Below are 15,315 nucleotides of genomic sequence, written 5' to 3' on the forward strand. Positions count from 1 at the left end.
AATGATCCTTCTTTTTATTTCTTGCAGGGTGACAGCAGCATTCGCTACTTTGAGATCACAGATGAATCCCCCTATGTTCACTACCTCAACACCTTCAGCAGCAAAGAGCCGCAGAGGGGGATGGGGTTCATGCCAAAGAGGGGCCTGGATGTGAACAAGTGTGAGATAGCCAGGTAAGGAGAGAGGCTGTAAATGGCCAGGAGAGTCATTGGTGCCACCTTAGCAGCCCAGCCAGTTACAAGCTCAGCCATGCAGATGTTGAAAGTTCTACTGCTGCTGCTGCACCTAAGCAGTGCAAGCCAAGTGCATGCAGCACAGCTTCAGTCAGCTTCTGCAGGGAAGTGAGGCACGTGGCACAAGGCAAGGAGGCTGGGAGCCCTCTTTAAAACCGATGTGTGTGCTCTCTGCTGGTAAACCAAGTGCGGTTGTTCAGAGATCCCGCTGTTGGAAGGGCTTCTGTGCCGCACCGTTGCTACTATAATGTTTATTAGGCCCGGTAACATGGAGTGATACTGCAGCTAGGTATAACGTGATAAAACCTGAAGATCTCCTGGACTTTAGTCTGAGTCCATAATAAATGAGCAATACCTAGCAGAACAAGCTGCCTGCTGAAAACTTAGTATCAGGTCAATTATGGCCAATGTTATCAACATAATCGGTGATAAACTTGTGGTGCTGCTTGGGTGCTGTATATACCCAGTTTGTATGTAGCAAGAAGATTGGAAACTTTCAGGAATTTAGAAAATAATTACGGAAGCAGTGCAGTGACCAGCATGCAGATACTATTTAGAATTGCTATTGAAAACAGGGCAAAATAAGAAGGCACCTCGAGAAAGCAGATTTGTGTTACTGCTGCAACTCATGACCCACTATTGGCAGGGAACATGCTGGACTTTGTCCATGAAGCCTTTTGATGCTCCTTTCATTATTAATGAAAGCAGGAATCAGTGAGAGAGAGCAGAGCCTGCCCTTGCCTGAAGCACATGAATTTTTCAGCAGCGCTGCCTGGTGGCCAAAGTGGGGGCTTTGGAGTTCGTGGCACTTGTTCAAAGAAAGACTGCAAGGGGGTCACCAGAGCATGGAGACACCCTGGGTGTAGTGAGCAGGACGCTGGCTCGTGTGTTACCTGTGAATTACTTCTGTGGTGCTTGTCTCCACAGTCCGAGCAGCGGGCTGTGCCTCACTGACAGCCCCTTCTGGCCAAAGTGCGACTCTCTCTGAAGTCACCCCGTACCTAAGAGGGGAGCTCGGCACATTCACAGGTAGTTTTCTCCAGCCCCTATGAGGGCCCTGCAAGTCCTAGCGCAGCCTAGCTGTGACTCCTTAGGATTGCTCGTTTTTCACCTGTTGTCTCTGTCTCTCAGTACGCTGCTGTGCATGAGCAGCAGAACCGAGGCCTCCTTTGCCTGGCACATTGGCTGTCCTCCCTTCTAAGTCACTCTTCTTTTCTTTGAAAGGTTCTTCAAGCTTCACGAGAGGAAATGTGAGCCCATCATCATGACAGTCCCTCGAAAGGTGAGCGCTACCTGCTGTTTATGTGGTTTGAAACCAGCTTGATAGCTTCTAGCTCCAAAGCACTTGACCAATTCATTTCTTCTGGTTTGTAGTCGGACCTTTTCCAAGATGACCTGTACCCTGATACTGCTGGCCCTGAAGCAGCTCTGGAAGCAGAAGAGTGGTTTGAGGGGAAGAATGCTGATCCTCTTCTCATTTCCTTGAAACACGGGTACATTCCAGGCAAGAATAGGGATCTCAAAGTGGTCAAGAAAAATATACTGGACAACAAGCCTGCAGCAAACAAGAAAAGTGATCTCATAAATGCTCCAAAGAAAGCAGCTGATGCCTCAAACACTGTGAGTAAAATTCCTGAGCTTTTAGGAATGACTGTCTGAAACTTGGTTACCAGGCTCTACCTCCAGAAACAGTTTTAACAAAGCTCAAAAGAGTGTATCTTAAGTATCTGGAACTGGGTGCAGGTAGGTAACTTGGAGCTGAGGTGATACATGAATTGTGGCATTCCAGACAAGTGGTACACACAAGGTTTCTTGTAGCTGTTGAAAATTGCAGTGAATTTTGACGTAAAGGAAAACTTGTCTTCTCATTTCAGCAGACACCTGCTTGAGAGAGCTTGTGTTCACGCAGCCTGGGTCTGTCTGCATGAAGAGAAGGGTTTGTGTAACATGGAGTCATTCATACTCATACAGCTGGTTTAAACATCCAGCTCATTGCTCATCCCTACAGATGATGGATGTCATGTTTTATAGGGAGTTAAAAAAGAACATTAGATCTTGAGCTGTGCACCTGTTTTGCCTAAAACCCATCAGAAACAGTGGGACAAATTAACCTCGGACTGTGCAGGTCCAGAAAAAGGCTGCAGAAGAGTCTGTAATCTGGGGAGTGCAGCTAACAGGTGGTCTAGCAAAGTGTATAGTAATGTGTGAAGATCTTGAAGTGACAGCTGTCAGTCACAAGTGGGTCTTTTAACTGCTGTTAAAGAGCAGATGTTAGCCCAGTTTACACTGATGCTTCTGGAAATGCTGCTCTATGCCGTGAGCTCCGTAGTTAACATAGTGCCTCTGCCAGATGTTGTTTCAGCCAGCTCATCCCCGTTTGCCCGCGTACCCTGGCACACTTGTGATTTGCGAGAATCCCATTCGGAGAAGTCCCTTGCTTTGAAAACTTCACTCTGCAAAAGTGATCTTGCCAGTTCTCTTAACAAATAAATATATGTTTTGTCTTTTTGTTCCAGCAAAACGAAGCCAAATTGGATGAGATTTTGAAAGAGCTGAAATCTATAAAAGACACAATCACCAATCAAGACGAGCGCATTTCCAAGCTAGAACAGCAGATGGCGAAGATCGCAGACTGAGCGGAGGGCGAGCGCGGCAGCTGGCACATGCTGCCAGCCCAGAACACATTCCAGTTCCCAAGTTCGGCAAGCAGCAGCGTGCAGCATTCCAATACGAGCTTTCCCGTTCTCCTAAATTAACGTCAACGAAAGCCGATGATTAAAAGCCAAGCTTTTTAGTGAAAAGATTTTTTTTTTCCTGATGTTTTAATGAATTATGTGACTGTGTCAAACAAGTCAAAAAGAATAAGTGCTACTTTTACGGTCTTTTTTCCAGATGTTATGAATTCTTGAAACAAACCCATTCTGACTTTCAATGTTGTGCCCAAATATCTTTTTCTAGATTTAGGGACCAATACCACATTGTTCTTAACCATTTTTTAAAGTTGCCAAAAACAAACAAAAAAAAAGGTTGCTTTTTATTTTTCTTATTTGCCACTTTGCAGTATTTGTGTTTTAAATTTAAAGGGACAGCACTGTGTGTGTGTGTGTGTGTGTGTGTGTATGTGTGTGTGCACATGTGTGTGTGGTGGATGTTTATACTGTTTAGAGAACAAAACTGAAGCTATTTTATATAAATCCTTAATTTTGAACAATCAGATCAGTTTCGTTTGCAGTGTGGCCATGGCTGCTGCTGAGACCCCTCATAAATCCATGCAAGTTGACTTGCATTCTGGTCCCTGTGTCCTGTTAGAAAACACGGTTCCAAGTGAGGTGATTCATGCCACAAAATGCCTTTTACACCCTACAGAAATTTTAAACTAGTATCATGTTGCCCTTTTAAAATATTCTGATGTTTTAGATTATTCTAGCCATGTCCAAATGGGCATGTTTTAGTTTCTGGGTTTGTTTTTTTTATTTTAAGGCAAAAGTTACTTAATGCAGAAAATGTTTTTACACTTATCCATGGACTATAAAGTTTAGGGCGTGCAATGAAAGATGAATGCCGATTTGCAAGCGGTGGGACATTCGCATGTAACCAGGTTCTCCCTTGTGTCCATTTCAGCTGTATGCATTGCTGTAAATACTTGTTTCTCTTCTTTCTGCATTAGAGTTGCAACACCAGGCTCTTTGGCTCATTTACTTTAAGAAGCTTTTAAAATACGTGAGCTTGCAGTTCTTTGGCCCCCAACTTTAGTGCTGTTGTTAGAAGTTTCTGCCCTGACTTTGCTTCCAAAGCAGCATTAGAAGTAGCTAGGTGATTTTATAGTGACAGGTCTCCAGAAATGAAATTTCTTTTTTTTTTTTTTTTCCTCCTCCTCCCTCTATCATTACCCCACTCCTGCAGTAGAACTTTGCAGAAAATACTTTGTTCCCAGATAAGTGACCTTCATCCCAGGCCCAGTGCAATCCCTGCCCTTCGGAGCGGAAGGGCTAGGGGAGGGTTGTCCCTTTTTCGTCCCAGTTTGGAGAACTGGTTTCTCACGCTGTTCTTCGAGATCCTCAGGTGAAAGACTCGGTGAGCACACAGCACTCAAAAGCTCATCTTGAAATTCCTTGTATTGCTCGGCTCAGCAAGGCTCTGCTTTCTCGGGTCTTGGTTGCGAAGGCGGCGCCTGCGGTACCGTGGGGCGCGCAGCCGGGCCCGGAGGCCCTTTCCCTGGCAGGAGCCGGAGCCAGAGCCGGGCTGGGCTGGGCCTTGGGTTTTGCCCATTGGCTGTATTGGTGCTGCTCATGTCGGGACGGTCTGAGCGCTGGCTGGGAAACGTCTGCTGCCCTCGCCGAATCCCGGCGCAGGCGAGGGCTGCCGGGGTGTCGGGGCGCGTGCCCCAGCCCCCTTCCCCCTGCCAGCGGGGGCCCCTCGGGAGGCCGCCTTCGAGCGTGGGGAGCGGGCGTCCCCTCGTCCTGGCTCGGGCGATCTTTTTCCATTAGGGTAGCTAGAAATCCTCAAATTCTCCATTTTTCTAGTGTTTGCATGTTCAGAACTTACCGATTAAGGATCCTCTGTTCCAGAAGGATGTCTGTGTTTGTGATGGAACGTGAACTCATGCCATTGGGACAGTTAGGTGAGGTCGTAGCTGGAGGGGCACAAGAACAGGATGTCAAAAGACAGAGAATGTGTTACAATTTCATAGCATGGAAGTTTCACAAAAGTGGTTTTTCTTTGTTTTAAGTGGTGAGCACAACAGAAAGGAGAAATGTTCCTTGCTGCGTGCACAGGTGGGGGCGGGGGGTGGTGGAAGTTGCCACTAATGTTGGATTTACAGTCCAGACACTCTGGGTTATTTGAATGTTTGGTGATGTTTTTGTATTGCAGTAAATGGCTGAGATGATGTGTATTTTTTTTTAAAAAAAAACAAAACCAAACATACTGCTCCCCCAAACGGTGATCTCTGTGTTGATTTGTACGTGTGGCTTCAGGGCTGTGCGCTTGGGGACCTCTCATTCTTTCTAATCGGAGGGAAATCCGTTTCCACAACGCCGGATGGAAATGCCCAGGCGAGGCTGGTGTGTGGTAGACGGTCTGAGGAGGGTGGAGAAAAGTCCACCGTGATTTTTAGTTTATAGCTTGTATTTTATTTAAATGAACTGATGATGCCTAGCCAGGCTCAAACAGAGTCAGTGCCTGAAGCTTTTTGTAGCCGTGATACCCCAGAAGAGAACCAGCGAAGTCCTGAGAGATGCGCTCTTATAGAGCGGCCATAGTATCTGTCCAAATATTTGCTTCCATTTTCAAAAGATAAAAGTCATTGATTACAAACTTGCTCTGTTTGGTTTTCTTTCCGTTGACTCGGCGTTCTGCTCGGAGCAGGCGGCCGCGGGGCTGGAGACCTCGGCGCTGGCCGCCGCTCGGGAAGGCGTAGGGCTCCGGCCGCGGCGCGGCCCGGGACCGCTCCGCTCTCGCTGGCGCGGGGGGGTCTGCGGGACGGCTGCTTTTCCCTCGAGACGCCGCGGGGGCGAGAAGGACGCGCTCAGCGGTGCCGGGGGTCTCCCGAGGGGGCCGGGAGCGGCGCGAGGTGGCTGGGAGGAGCGGGCCCGGCTGCGGCTCAGCCCCCGGGCCGGGGCCAGCCCGAGCCTTTGCCCCGGGCGAAGCCAGGTGCATCGCGGCGTCTTGCGCGAGCGGGCTCAGCCGCTTCCTTGCCGGCACTGACGCCCGACCCAGCCCTGGTGCTGGAAGCGGCACCACCGGCCGCAGCTGGGCCGGGCTGGGGCAGCTGCAGGGGCAAAGCAGCCGTGCCGGGTTCGGGGGCGGATTTGGGCAACGCCGGCGGGTTGTTTACAGCCCCGGCGCCCGCAGAGGATGTGCGCCGGCAGCGCCCGCCCCGGGGCCCCGCTCCCCGCCGGCTGTTTGCCGCGCGCTTGCGGTTGGGGCAGGCGATTTCCGAGCTGCCGTGGCGCCCGGCCCAGCGGCTCCCCCAGAGCTGCTCTGCAGCGGAGCCCGGCTGCTGCTCCGTCGCCTTCCCGGCCGGCACGCGGCCGCAGCGGCGGCATCCCGGCCGCCCGCGACGGCACCGCTGCCTCCGGGGAGCCGCGGGGCAGAGTCGAGCGGTGGTGCCGGAGCCACCGGACCCTCGGGAGCGGCAGCCGGCGCCCCGGTGGAGGTGAGACCCGCCGGGGCTGGGGGGACGTTTGTCGGCGCCGGGACGTGGCCGGAGGGCGGACGTGGGAATGCAAAGGCCTTGCTGGCCTCTAACTGCTGGGGGGATTTGGTGCCGGGGAGGCAGAAGGGATGGGAAACCCCGGGTGGGTTTCCTTGCCCGCCCGCGCAGATCTGGAGGCTTTGGGGCACCTCGGTCAGGCACCTGCTCCGGACGGGACGGTGCAGCTGCCGCCGAGCCGGGAGGAAGAGGAGAAGGAGGAGGAGGGGGGGAAGGCGCCCCGGGGCCGGCGGGAGGGGGCTCTCCTGATCCGAAGCGAGCGCAACACCCTTGCGATTTCATTTCTGCAAGCGGAGCCGTGCCGCAACCGCCCGGCCTGGCCCGCCCGCGCCTCCCTCGCGCCTCGGTTCCCGTTTCCAGACGCTGAGCTTCCGCTGGGTTTTCTTTCAGAAGCGGAGCGGCCGGGGGCTGAGCTCGCACCCGTCCCGCGACCCCGCGGTGCCCATGGCCCCGCGCGGGGCCCCGCTGCTGCTGCTGCTGCTGCTGCGGGTGCTGCCGGGCGCGCTGCGGGCGCGCGGGGAGCCGGCCGGCCCGCCCTGGCTCTGGGCGACGGCCCTGCAGGAGGACGAGGACGAGGATGAGGAGGGTGACGAGCTCCCGACGCTCTCCCGCGGCAGGAGGGACGGCGGCGGGCGGCCGCCCGGCGCCGCCAACACGACGGCCGGTTACCCCGGCACCGCCGGCGGCGGAAGCAATTCCTCGGAGGCGGCCTGGCTGCTGAGCTCGGCGCTGCCCGGCACCGGCGGCAGCCCCCAGCACGCGTTTGCAGCGCCGAGCGCCGCGGCTCCCCCGGACAAAACCGACCCCCCCGATCCCGACCTGCTGCCCGGCACCAACGGGAGCCTCCTGCGGGGATTCGCTGCACGGACCACGACGGATCCCCCGGACGAAACTGATCCACCCGATCCCGACCTGCTGCCCGGCACCAACGGGAGCCTCGGGCGAGGATTCGCTGCACGGACCACGACGGATCCCCCGGACGAAACCGACCCCCCCGATCCCGACCTGCTGCCCGGCACCAACGGGAGCCTCCCGCGGGGATTCGCTGCACGGACCACGACGGATCCCCCGGACGAAACCAACCCCCCCAATCCCGACCTGCTGCCCAGCTCCGCAGCGCCCAGCACGCCGGCGCACCGTGCACCGGTCCCCGGAAGCGGCACCGAGCATCCTCCGGCGGCGGTGACGGACGCGAGCGGCGGCCCGGGCTTTCCCGCGGCCTCGGCGGGAACGGCCCGCTCCGGCGGCGGGCAGCGGGAGCACTCGGCGCCCGCGCCGGGCTCCGCCGGGCCGACGTGGCCGGGCCCGCGGGACGCGGGCAAGACGCCCGGGCAGGACGTCACCGACGGCCTCGTGGGCCAGTGCCTGCTGGCCATCTTCATCCTAGCGCTGGTGGCCGCCACCTTCATCGTCTGCACGGCGGTGCTGGGCACCCTGCTGTGGCGGCGGCAGGCGGGCGGCCGGCGGCTCAGCCGCGTCGAGATGGTGTGCATCTCCTCGCTGCTGCCCGACGGCGAGACCCCCGCCCGCGGCGCCCGGCCCGGCCCCGGCAAGCGGCTGAGGATGCCGCCGGAGCCCGCTTCCGAGGCCGAGGGCGACGACCTGACGCTGAGCAGCTTCCTGCCCGACCACTCCTGAGCGGCGGCCGGGCTGTGCCGGGGCTGGTGCCCGCCTCCGGGCGCCGGCATCCCCCGGCCCCGGCGTCTCCGCGGAGCAGCAGCGCCAGCTGCACGGGGAAGGGGCCTCCACCACGTTTGGTTTGTGCTTTAACTTATACTAACGCACACGGAAAAGCGGCTTTCCATGTAAGCGATCCCCACTCGACGCTCCTTTCCCAGATGGAGCCCCATTAAAGCACCCGTGTTTTCTGTATCTGGTGGTCTCTCTGCAGCGGGCGCAGGATGGTGGCTCGTGACATGATGCCCTGCACCGCAGCCCGTACAGCACCCTATCCTGTGCAGCACTGTGCACCACATCCCGTGCAGCACCACAGCCCATGCAGCTTCTCATCCCATGCAGCACCGCAGCCCGTGCAGCGCTGCATTCCCGGCAGCGCTGCATCCCGTGCAGCACCGCAGCCTGTGCAGCACCACATCCCCTGCAGTGCTGCATCCCCGGCAGCGCTGCATCCCCGGCAGCACTGCAGCCTGTGCAGTGCTGGTGGTGGGCGCCTGCCCCCACCCCCTGCAGAAATGCCAGCGCTTTGCCCCGCTCCGGCAGCAGCCAGCCGAGTGAAGGGGGAGCCAGCAGCAGCTGTCCTGCTCGGTCGGTGCCGGCGGTGCCGGGGGCGAGGGAGGCGGCGGACGCCCCACGGCGGGAGGCTGTGTGCATGCCCCCACCCTCCACGTCGGGGCTGGCGGGCCGGCTCGGGGGCAGAAACGCCAGAGCCGCTCCAGGCGTAACGTGTTCCCGCGCCCGGCGAGGTGGGGATGCTCCTGCGGGGCCCGTCGCCTCTCGGGGCGGTGCCGAGCGCCGCTGCCGCGTCCCCAGCGCCGCCGGGTGCTGGGGTTGCTCGTCCCACCCCCTGGGCCGGGAATGACGGCCGTGGGGTCTTGGCCTCGTGGGCACGGCTTTTCCCGGGCCTGTCCCCAGCCGGCGCGTGGCCACGGATGGGGGGAGCAGCCCTGTCCGATGCCTGCCGGGGGAGGGGGGAGGCTGGCCATGAGCGGCCGCCGAGGGGTCCCCTGCTCCTGTGGGTCCCCCAAAGGGCAAAGCAGGCTCCCGGGCACCTGCGTTTGCCCCTGGGCACCCGGGTTTGCTCCCTGGACACGCGGAGCTGCTCCGGGGAATTGCAGCTTTGCTCCCGGGACACGCGGGGCTGCTCCCGGCCTCCCCACGGGCCGCCTTGGCCGCGCGGCTCCACTGGGCTCCCTCCCTCCTCCACCGCAGCCTCTTCCCGCGGCTCCCAGCTCCCCGCTGCTGGGACTCGGCTGCTCCTCCTGCTTCCCGACTTGCGGCAGAAGCCGGCAGAGGGAGCGCAGGAATAGCACAGCGTGTCCCTGCCCGAGCCGCGCTCGCGTCCCCGTCCCCACGTCCCCGCACCCTTCAGCCCCTCCATCCTCCTCCTCGCCCACCGCCGGAGCCCCGGCTGCCGCGGGGAGCGCCGCGGCCGCCCGCAGCCCCTCGCCGGGGGCCGGCTGTTTGTGTTCGCCCCACGGCGCAGATGTTTTCCATCTGAGGCTAACGAGCTCCTCGCTCCCCCCGCTCAGCACAAACGTTTGGGGCCGGCCCCGCGCGGGAGCTGCGGATCGGCCGAGGCACCGCGGGAGCCGCCGGGAGCCGAAGCTGCCGGCGGCCGCTCGCCGCCTCTCCCTGCAGCCCCGGCAAAGCGCCAGCCCAGAGGAGCAAATTACAAGCAGAGCGAGGCCGAAACGTCTCAAATTGCCGGTTAGGGTCGGGGCTGGCTCCGCCGAGCAGCCCGCGGTGGCCGAGCCCTGCCAGCCCCGCGGTTCATCTGCCCCAAATTAGAGAGCGGCCGGGGCAGCGCGGCCCTGCCCAGCGCCGAGGGGCTGAGCCGCCCTCGCCGCGGCCAAAACGGCAGCGTAAGGGCTGGGGCGTGCTGGGGCCGGAGCCGTCCCGCGCCTCCACCGTCCTCCCCGGGGAGCCGAGAGGGATGGGGACTCTGGGCGAGAAGGGAGGGAGGTCCCACCAGGGAGGTCTAGAGGCCATGGGCAAGGAGGGAGGGAGATCCCACCAGTGAGGGTTGGAGATCTGACACAGAGCATGATGAAGATCCCACTGGGGAGGGATGGAGACCCTGCCAAGGAGTGAGGGAGATCCCAGTGGGGAGGGATGAAGATGATGGGCAAGGAGGGCTGCAGATCCCACCAGGAGGGCTGGAGCCCTCTGCCCAGGGTGCTCAGAGCCCTCCCGAAACACCCTTGGAGGCCGAGGCGGAGGCAGAGCAGCCAGCTCCCCGGCCTCGCCACCAGCGCGGCGGGACCGGCGCTGAGCCTGCGTTAGCTCCGCGGCGTTTCGCCGCGCGGCTCCCGCGGCGCCAGCTGCAGCCGGCTGCTCCCCGGCTTCGCAGGGCACCGGCAGCCCGGCCCCGCGCAGACGCAGCGGGGCGCTTCGGGGAGGTTTGCCGCGGCGCGAGGCCCTGCCGGCGTGAGGCCGGCCGGGAGCGGCAAGGGGACGCTGACGGCGCGGGGCTGCGAGCGGGCACGGCGCGCCGCGAGAGGCAGGCCGAGCGTTTCGGGAAGCGGCAGCTCTGATTGCATTTGGCAACACGGGTGAAACCCGATACCGGACGGTTCCCCCCCCCCAGCGTCCCGCGGGACCGAGCGCGGCGCTGCGGCTGCGGCGGCACGGCCGCGGCGCGGGGCCCTGCTCCCCTCGCTGCTGCCGCGCCGGGGAGGGCAGCGGGGTCGGGGACGCTGTGCCGCACCGCGCCGCGCCGGCCGGCGGCTCCCTGCTTCGCCGACAGCTTTTTCGGGCAATTTTTTGGCGGTCCCGGGGGGGAGGCACGCGCAGAAGAAAATAGCAAGCGGGTGAGGTCACCCGCAGCCGGCTGCAAGCGCGTCTTGAGCAACGTCAGCCGCCGCGGGAGACAGAGGGGGCTCGCCGGCCGGCGGCAGGGGCACTGCTGCGCAGGGGCCGAGGCGATGCCCACCACCCCGGCGTCGCTTGCCGTGCCCCGAGTGCCGCAGGGCCCGGTGCAGCCCCGTGCGCGGCCATGGGAAACCCTCCGGGCCGCTGTCTCCACGAAGCCCCAGTCCAAAGCAAGGAAATCCCAATTTCCTGCAAAGAAAGGGCTCCCTTCACGGCTCGCTGCCTTCGGGGCATTTCCAGCACCGAGGGATATCCCGGAGGATGCATGCCAAGGGATATCCCGAGGGATATCCCAGAGGATGCATCTGTTTTCCCGGGGTGTCCTTGGTGGGGGCTGCGCCTCGGGTTGTCCCCCCCAGCACCGGTCTGAGCCGCGCCGCGCCGGACCGCAGCGGGTCCAGGATTCGGGATCGCAGCGGGACTCGAGGCCGGGGACGGGACCCGGGGAGCGCCGGGAGCGGGGCGGCCGGACCCGAGCCGGCGGGAGGATTTCGGTGCCGCCAGGGCGGCTGGCTGAGCCACGTGGCCGCGGCGAGGGCTGCGCAGAGCCGGGCTCCCAGCTCCGTCCTTGGTGGTGGGGGGGGGGGGGGGGGGGGGTTGCAAAAAGAAAAAAAAATCCTTGGTGATAAATGTCACCCGCCCCGGCGGGGCGTTTGCGCCGTGGCGTGTGCGCGGGGCTCGCCGGCGGCCACGCGGCGGCTGCTGCGAGGGGCCGAGAAGCGGCGCGGGGGGCCGCCGGGGCCTCCTCCCTTCCCCGCTCCCTCCCCGCGCCGGCCCTAATGAGAACAAGCTGGCCGGCGGCGGCGGCAGCCAGCGGGCTCGGGGCGGAGGAGCAGGAGGAGCGCGAGGAGGAGGAGGAGGAGGAGGAGGAGGGCTCGGGGCCGCGCTCGCGGCGCCCGGGGCAGGCGGCAGAGCGGGGGGCGAGAGGCGAGGCGCGCGGTCCCCGCGCGGCCCCGGCGGAGGTGAGGCGCCGGCGTGGGCCGAGCGAGCGGGCGCCTCCGGCAGCGGGGCGCGGGCGGGCGGAGGGACGAGCGAGGGAGGGAGGGCTTCGCGGCGAGGAGCCCCGCGCGCCCCTCGGCGCAGGAGGAGCAGGAGGAGGGAGGCGGCGGCGGCGTGCGTCGCCCGCGCCCGCCGCTCGGCGCAGCCACGACGGCGCCGGCCCCGCGCGCGGCCCGGGGGCCCCTCTCGGCCGCGGGGCGCGAAGGCGCCGGCCCCCGAAGCGGCCGCCTGCTCGCCGGGGACGGGGCCTCCGGGACGGGGCCGCTGGGACGGAGCCGCCGGGACGGGGCCGCCGCCGCGGCCTTCCCCCCGCTCTGCTCCGCGATTTCCGCGCTCGACTTTTTGATGCAAACCAGATTTCGCAGCGAGGAGAGGGCCGGGAAGCGCCGCGGCGCGGCCGCCAGCGGCGGGAGGCGGGCTGGGAGCGGGGACCCCCCCCGGGAGCGGGGACGGGGGGCGACCCCGCGGCTTCGGCCGCGGCCCCCTCGGAGCGGGGGGCCGGGGGGGAGGGAGGGGAGGCTGCTCCCGGCGGGGCCGGAGCTGGGAATGACGGCCGGGAAGAGCCGTTAGCCGGGCACGCCGCCGAGTCACAGTTTCCATCGGGAAGCCTCGGCTTTCAGGGATTCGGTCATCGGCCGAGCGTGCGGAGGAGGGGGGGGGGGGGGCTGAAGCCACTTTTCGCCTCTGCTTCCCCACAGGCAGAGCCGGAGCCGGAGCGGGAGCGGCAGGATGGCGCCGCGGCTGGCGCTGGGCGCCCTGCTGCTGGCGGCGGCGGCGGCGGCGGCGGCGGCGGGGCCGGCGCTGGACGACGCCGGGGGCAGCGGGGCCGGCGAGGAGGAGGCCGCCCCGTCCGGCGCCGCCGGCGTCCCCACGGCGCCGCCGACGAGCCCGGCGCCGGCGGGCGGCAGCCTGGCGGCCTTGCTGCGGGAATACCTGCTGCCGGCGGCGGTGGCCGGCTCCCTGGCGCTGGTGCTGCTCTGCGTCGGCTGCGGCGCCCTGCTGCTGCGCCGCAAGCACGAGGCGGCCGCCTACTACCCGTCCTCCTTCCCCAAGGGCAGCTACGTGGACCAGCGCGACAAGGCCGGCGGCGCCCGGGCCTTCAGCGAGGTGCCCGAGAAGGCCGACGGCCCCCCGCCGCCCGCCGACGGCGCCCGCCAGCTCCGCCACGACATCCTGGCCGCCGCGCAGAGCCTGCGCCCGCCGCCCGCCGCCCGCCCCGCCGCCCCCGGGGCCGGGGCCGGGGCCGGGGCCGAGCCCCCCGCCGCCGCCGCCTCCGCCAACGACGACACCGACGCCGACGGCCAGGCCCGGCCCGGCGGCTAGCGGCCCGGCCCGGCCTCCCCTTGCCGGCGGCTCCAAGGGATCCCGCCGGACACGATGCGAGGAGAAAGAGGAGAGAAAGCGCCGGGTGCCGCCGGCTTCCTCGCAAACGAACACTGTTTTTTTGTGTTTTTTTTTTTTTTTTTTGTTTGTTTTTTCCCTCGTAATTCCCGGCGCTCCCATCACCGGAAGGACGCCCGGCGGAGTGCCCGCGCCCAGCTCCCCGAGCCGCATCCGCTCGGGATCGCCGGTGGCGGCACCAGGAGGGAAGGAGACGGATCCAAGCCGGCCCCTGCCCAGCTCCGGGAGGGAGGCAGCCTCGGGGGCGACGCCGCGCCGCTGCGATCCCGAGGGCCTCCGGGCCGGAGGTGGAGCACGCGCTGATTTTCCTCCCCTTCAGCTATTAATAAAGACACTTCCCGCGCAGATTCCCTCTCGTCTGCGCTGCCGCGGTGGTCGGAAGGCCGGGAGGGCGCGGCGCAGCCCCGGCGCGGTCCTTCCCGAAATGCTGCGCTTGGAGCCGGGCTGAGGGCGCCTCCCGCTTTCTCTAACCCACGACCGCGTTTCCGTGGCGGCAGCTGCTCCTCCAGCGCCGCGCCGGCATCGCGCCGCGGGCTGGGCTCCGGCTCCGGCCGCACGCGCGCGCGCGCGGTCCCGGCCCCGGCCTTGCTTCTGCAAAGATCATCTTTGCTAGCGCAACCCTGGGAGCCAGGGCGGGGACGGGGGGGGACGCGGTTATCGCTCGCAAAAATCTGCGCGCAGAGAAGCGCTTTCTGAGAAACTTTTATCGCTTTTATCTCGAGCAGCTCGGCGGCGTGCGTGGGAAGGCCGCGGCGCCGTGCGCTCCGCGCCAGCGCTCCCCGCGGCTTTCGGGTGCAGGGCTGCGGCAAGCGGCCCGTCCCGAGCCTCGCGCCGTCCCGCGGGGCTGCGGCTCCCACGGCTGCTTGTCCCCGTATCCCTGTACCCCCAGCCCCACACCCTTGTACCCCTGCATCCCTGCATCCCATCTGCAGATCCCCGCAGCCCCAGATCCCTGTACCCCAGGTTCCTGCACCCCAGTACTCCCATATCCGCCCTTCCCCACGTCCGAAATCCCCCACACCCCCAGATCCCTGCAGCCCCAGATGCCCAGGTCCCTGTATCCCAGATCCCTGTACCCCCCCCATATCCCTGTATCCTTGCGTATTCTCCCACGTCTGTGCATCCCTGCGCCCCGTGCCTGTGCATCCCCAAATCCCTGCGCCCTCCCATCCCTGCCCCTGCCTGGGGCACAGCCCTTGGCAGGACACCAGGCTGCTTCCCGCGGAGGCGGCAGCAGCTCCCTGGGCGCGCTGCCGCCCGGCTCTCCCCGTGCCATCGCGGCCGGGGCTGCTGCCCCCGCCGCTCCCATGCCGGCACAGCCCTGCCTGCTGCTGCTCTCCCCCGTCTCGTACTTTGTCAGAGGGGCTCTCGCGAGCACAACGAGCCCCGAAGCGGACGTGGGCGTCTCAAACTTCCCTGTTTTCTTTGCTGCGAGACCGCAGGGCCGCCCGCAGGGAGCCGAGCGCATTCCTCGCTGCGGCGGGGCGCAGCAGCAGCCGGGCCGCGGCCGCGTCCCAGCGGCGGCGCGGGGAAAGCGGCACCCAGCCAGGGGCCCACAAAAGCGGTCTCGTGACAGCGACGAACGCTGCTAACCGGGACACACGCCCTGATTTGCATTTTGAGGCATTAAAAAGAAAAAGAGCTGCGAACAGAGATATGAGAATGAGCCACTTATTTTTAAGTAGGTTGGTTCTAGTGCAGTTGTGAAACACTGGGTACAAAGAAAGGAAAGCGAGCGGTTGGGGTATTTTTGCACATCTGGTTCTATTTCAAATCTACAAGAGCAGGCAAAGTTTTCAAATGCATTTTCATATTTTCATTTTGTTTTGGGAAACTATGGAAACATTTCCCTGGAGAACAGCAATCATCACAAGACTCGGGAGAGCGGAGCAGCCTGGAGAACGGCGGGGCAAAGCT

At 63.4% G+C, this 15,315-nt stretch overlaps 1 protein-coding gene across 2 annotated transcripts in view; it reads left to right on the top strand.

Moving 5' to 3' along the window:
- CORO1C (coronin 1C) overlaps positions 1 to 5,549 on the top strand; it is a 61,027-nt gene extending 55,478 nt beyond the window's left edge. For both annotated transcript variants that reach the window (XM_062590449.1, XM_062590450.1), the window contains exons 8-11: positions 28 to 173; positions 1,458 to 1,515; positions 1,608 to 1,853; positions 2,750 to 5,549. In XM_062590449.1, the coding sequence (XP_062446433.1) occupies positions 28 to 173; positions 1,458 to 1,515; positions 1,608 to 1,853; positions 2,750 to 2,869 (570 nt within the window). In that variant the 3' untranslated portion in view covers positions 2,870 to 5,549. The remainder of the gene's footprint in view (positions 1 to 27; positions 174 to 1,457; positions 1,516 to 1,607; positions 1,854 to 2,749) is intronic.
- Positions 5,550 to 15,315: the final 9,766 nt, after the last annotated feature.

Source organism: Rhea pennata, chromosome 17 (genome assembly GCF_028389875.1).
Source record: "Rhea pennata isolate bPtePen1 chromosome 17, bPtePen1.pri, whole genome shotgun sequence".
NCBI classification, from domain to species: Eukaryota; Metazoa; Chordata; class Aves; order Rheiformes; family Rheidae; genus Rhea; species Rhea pennata.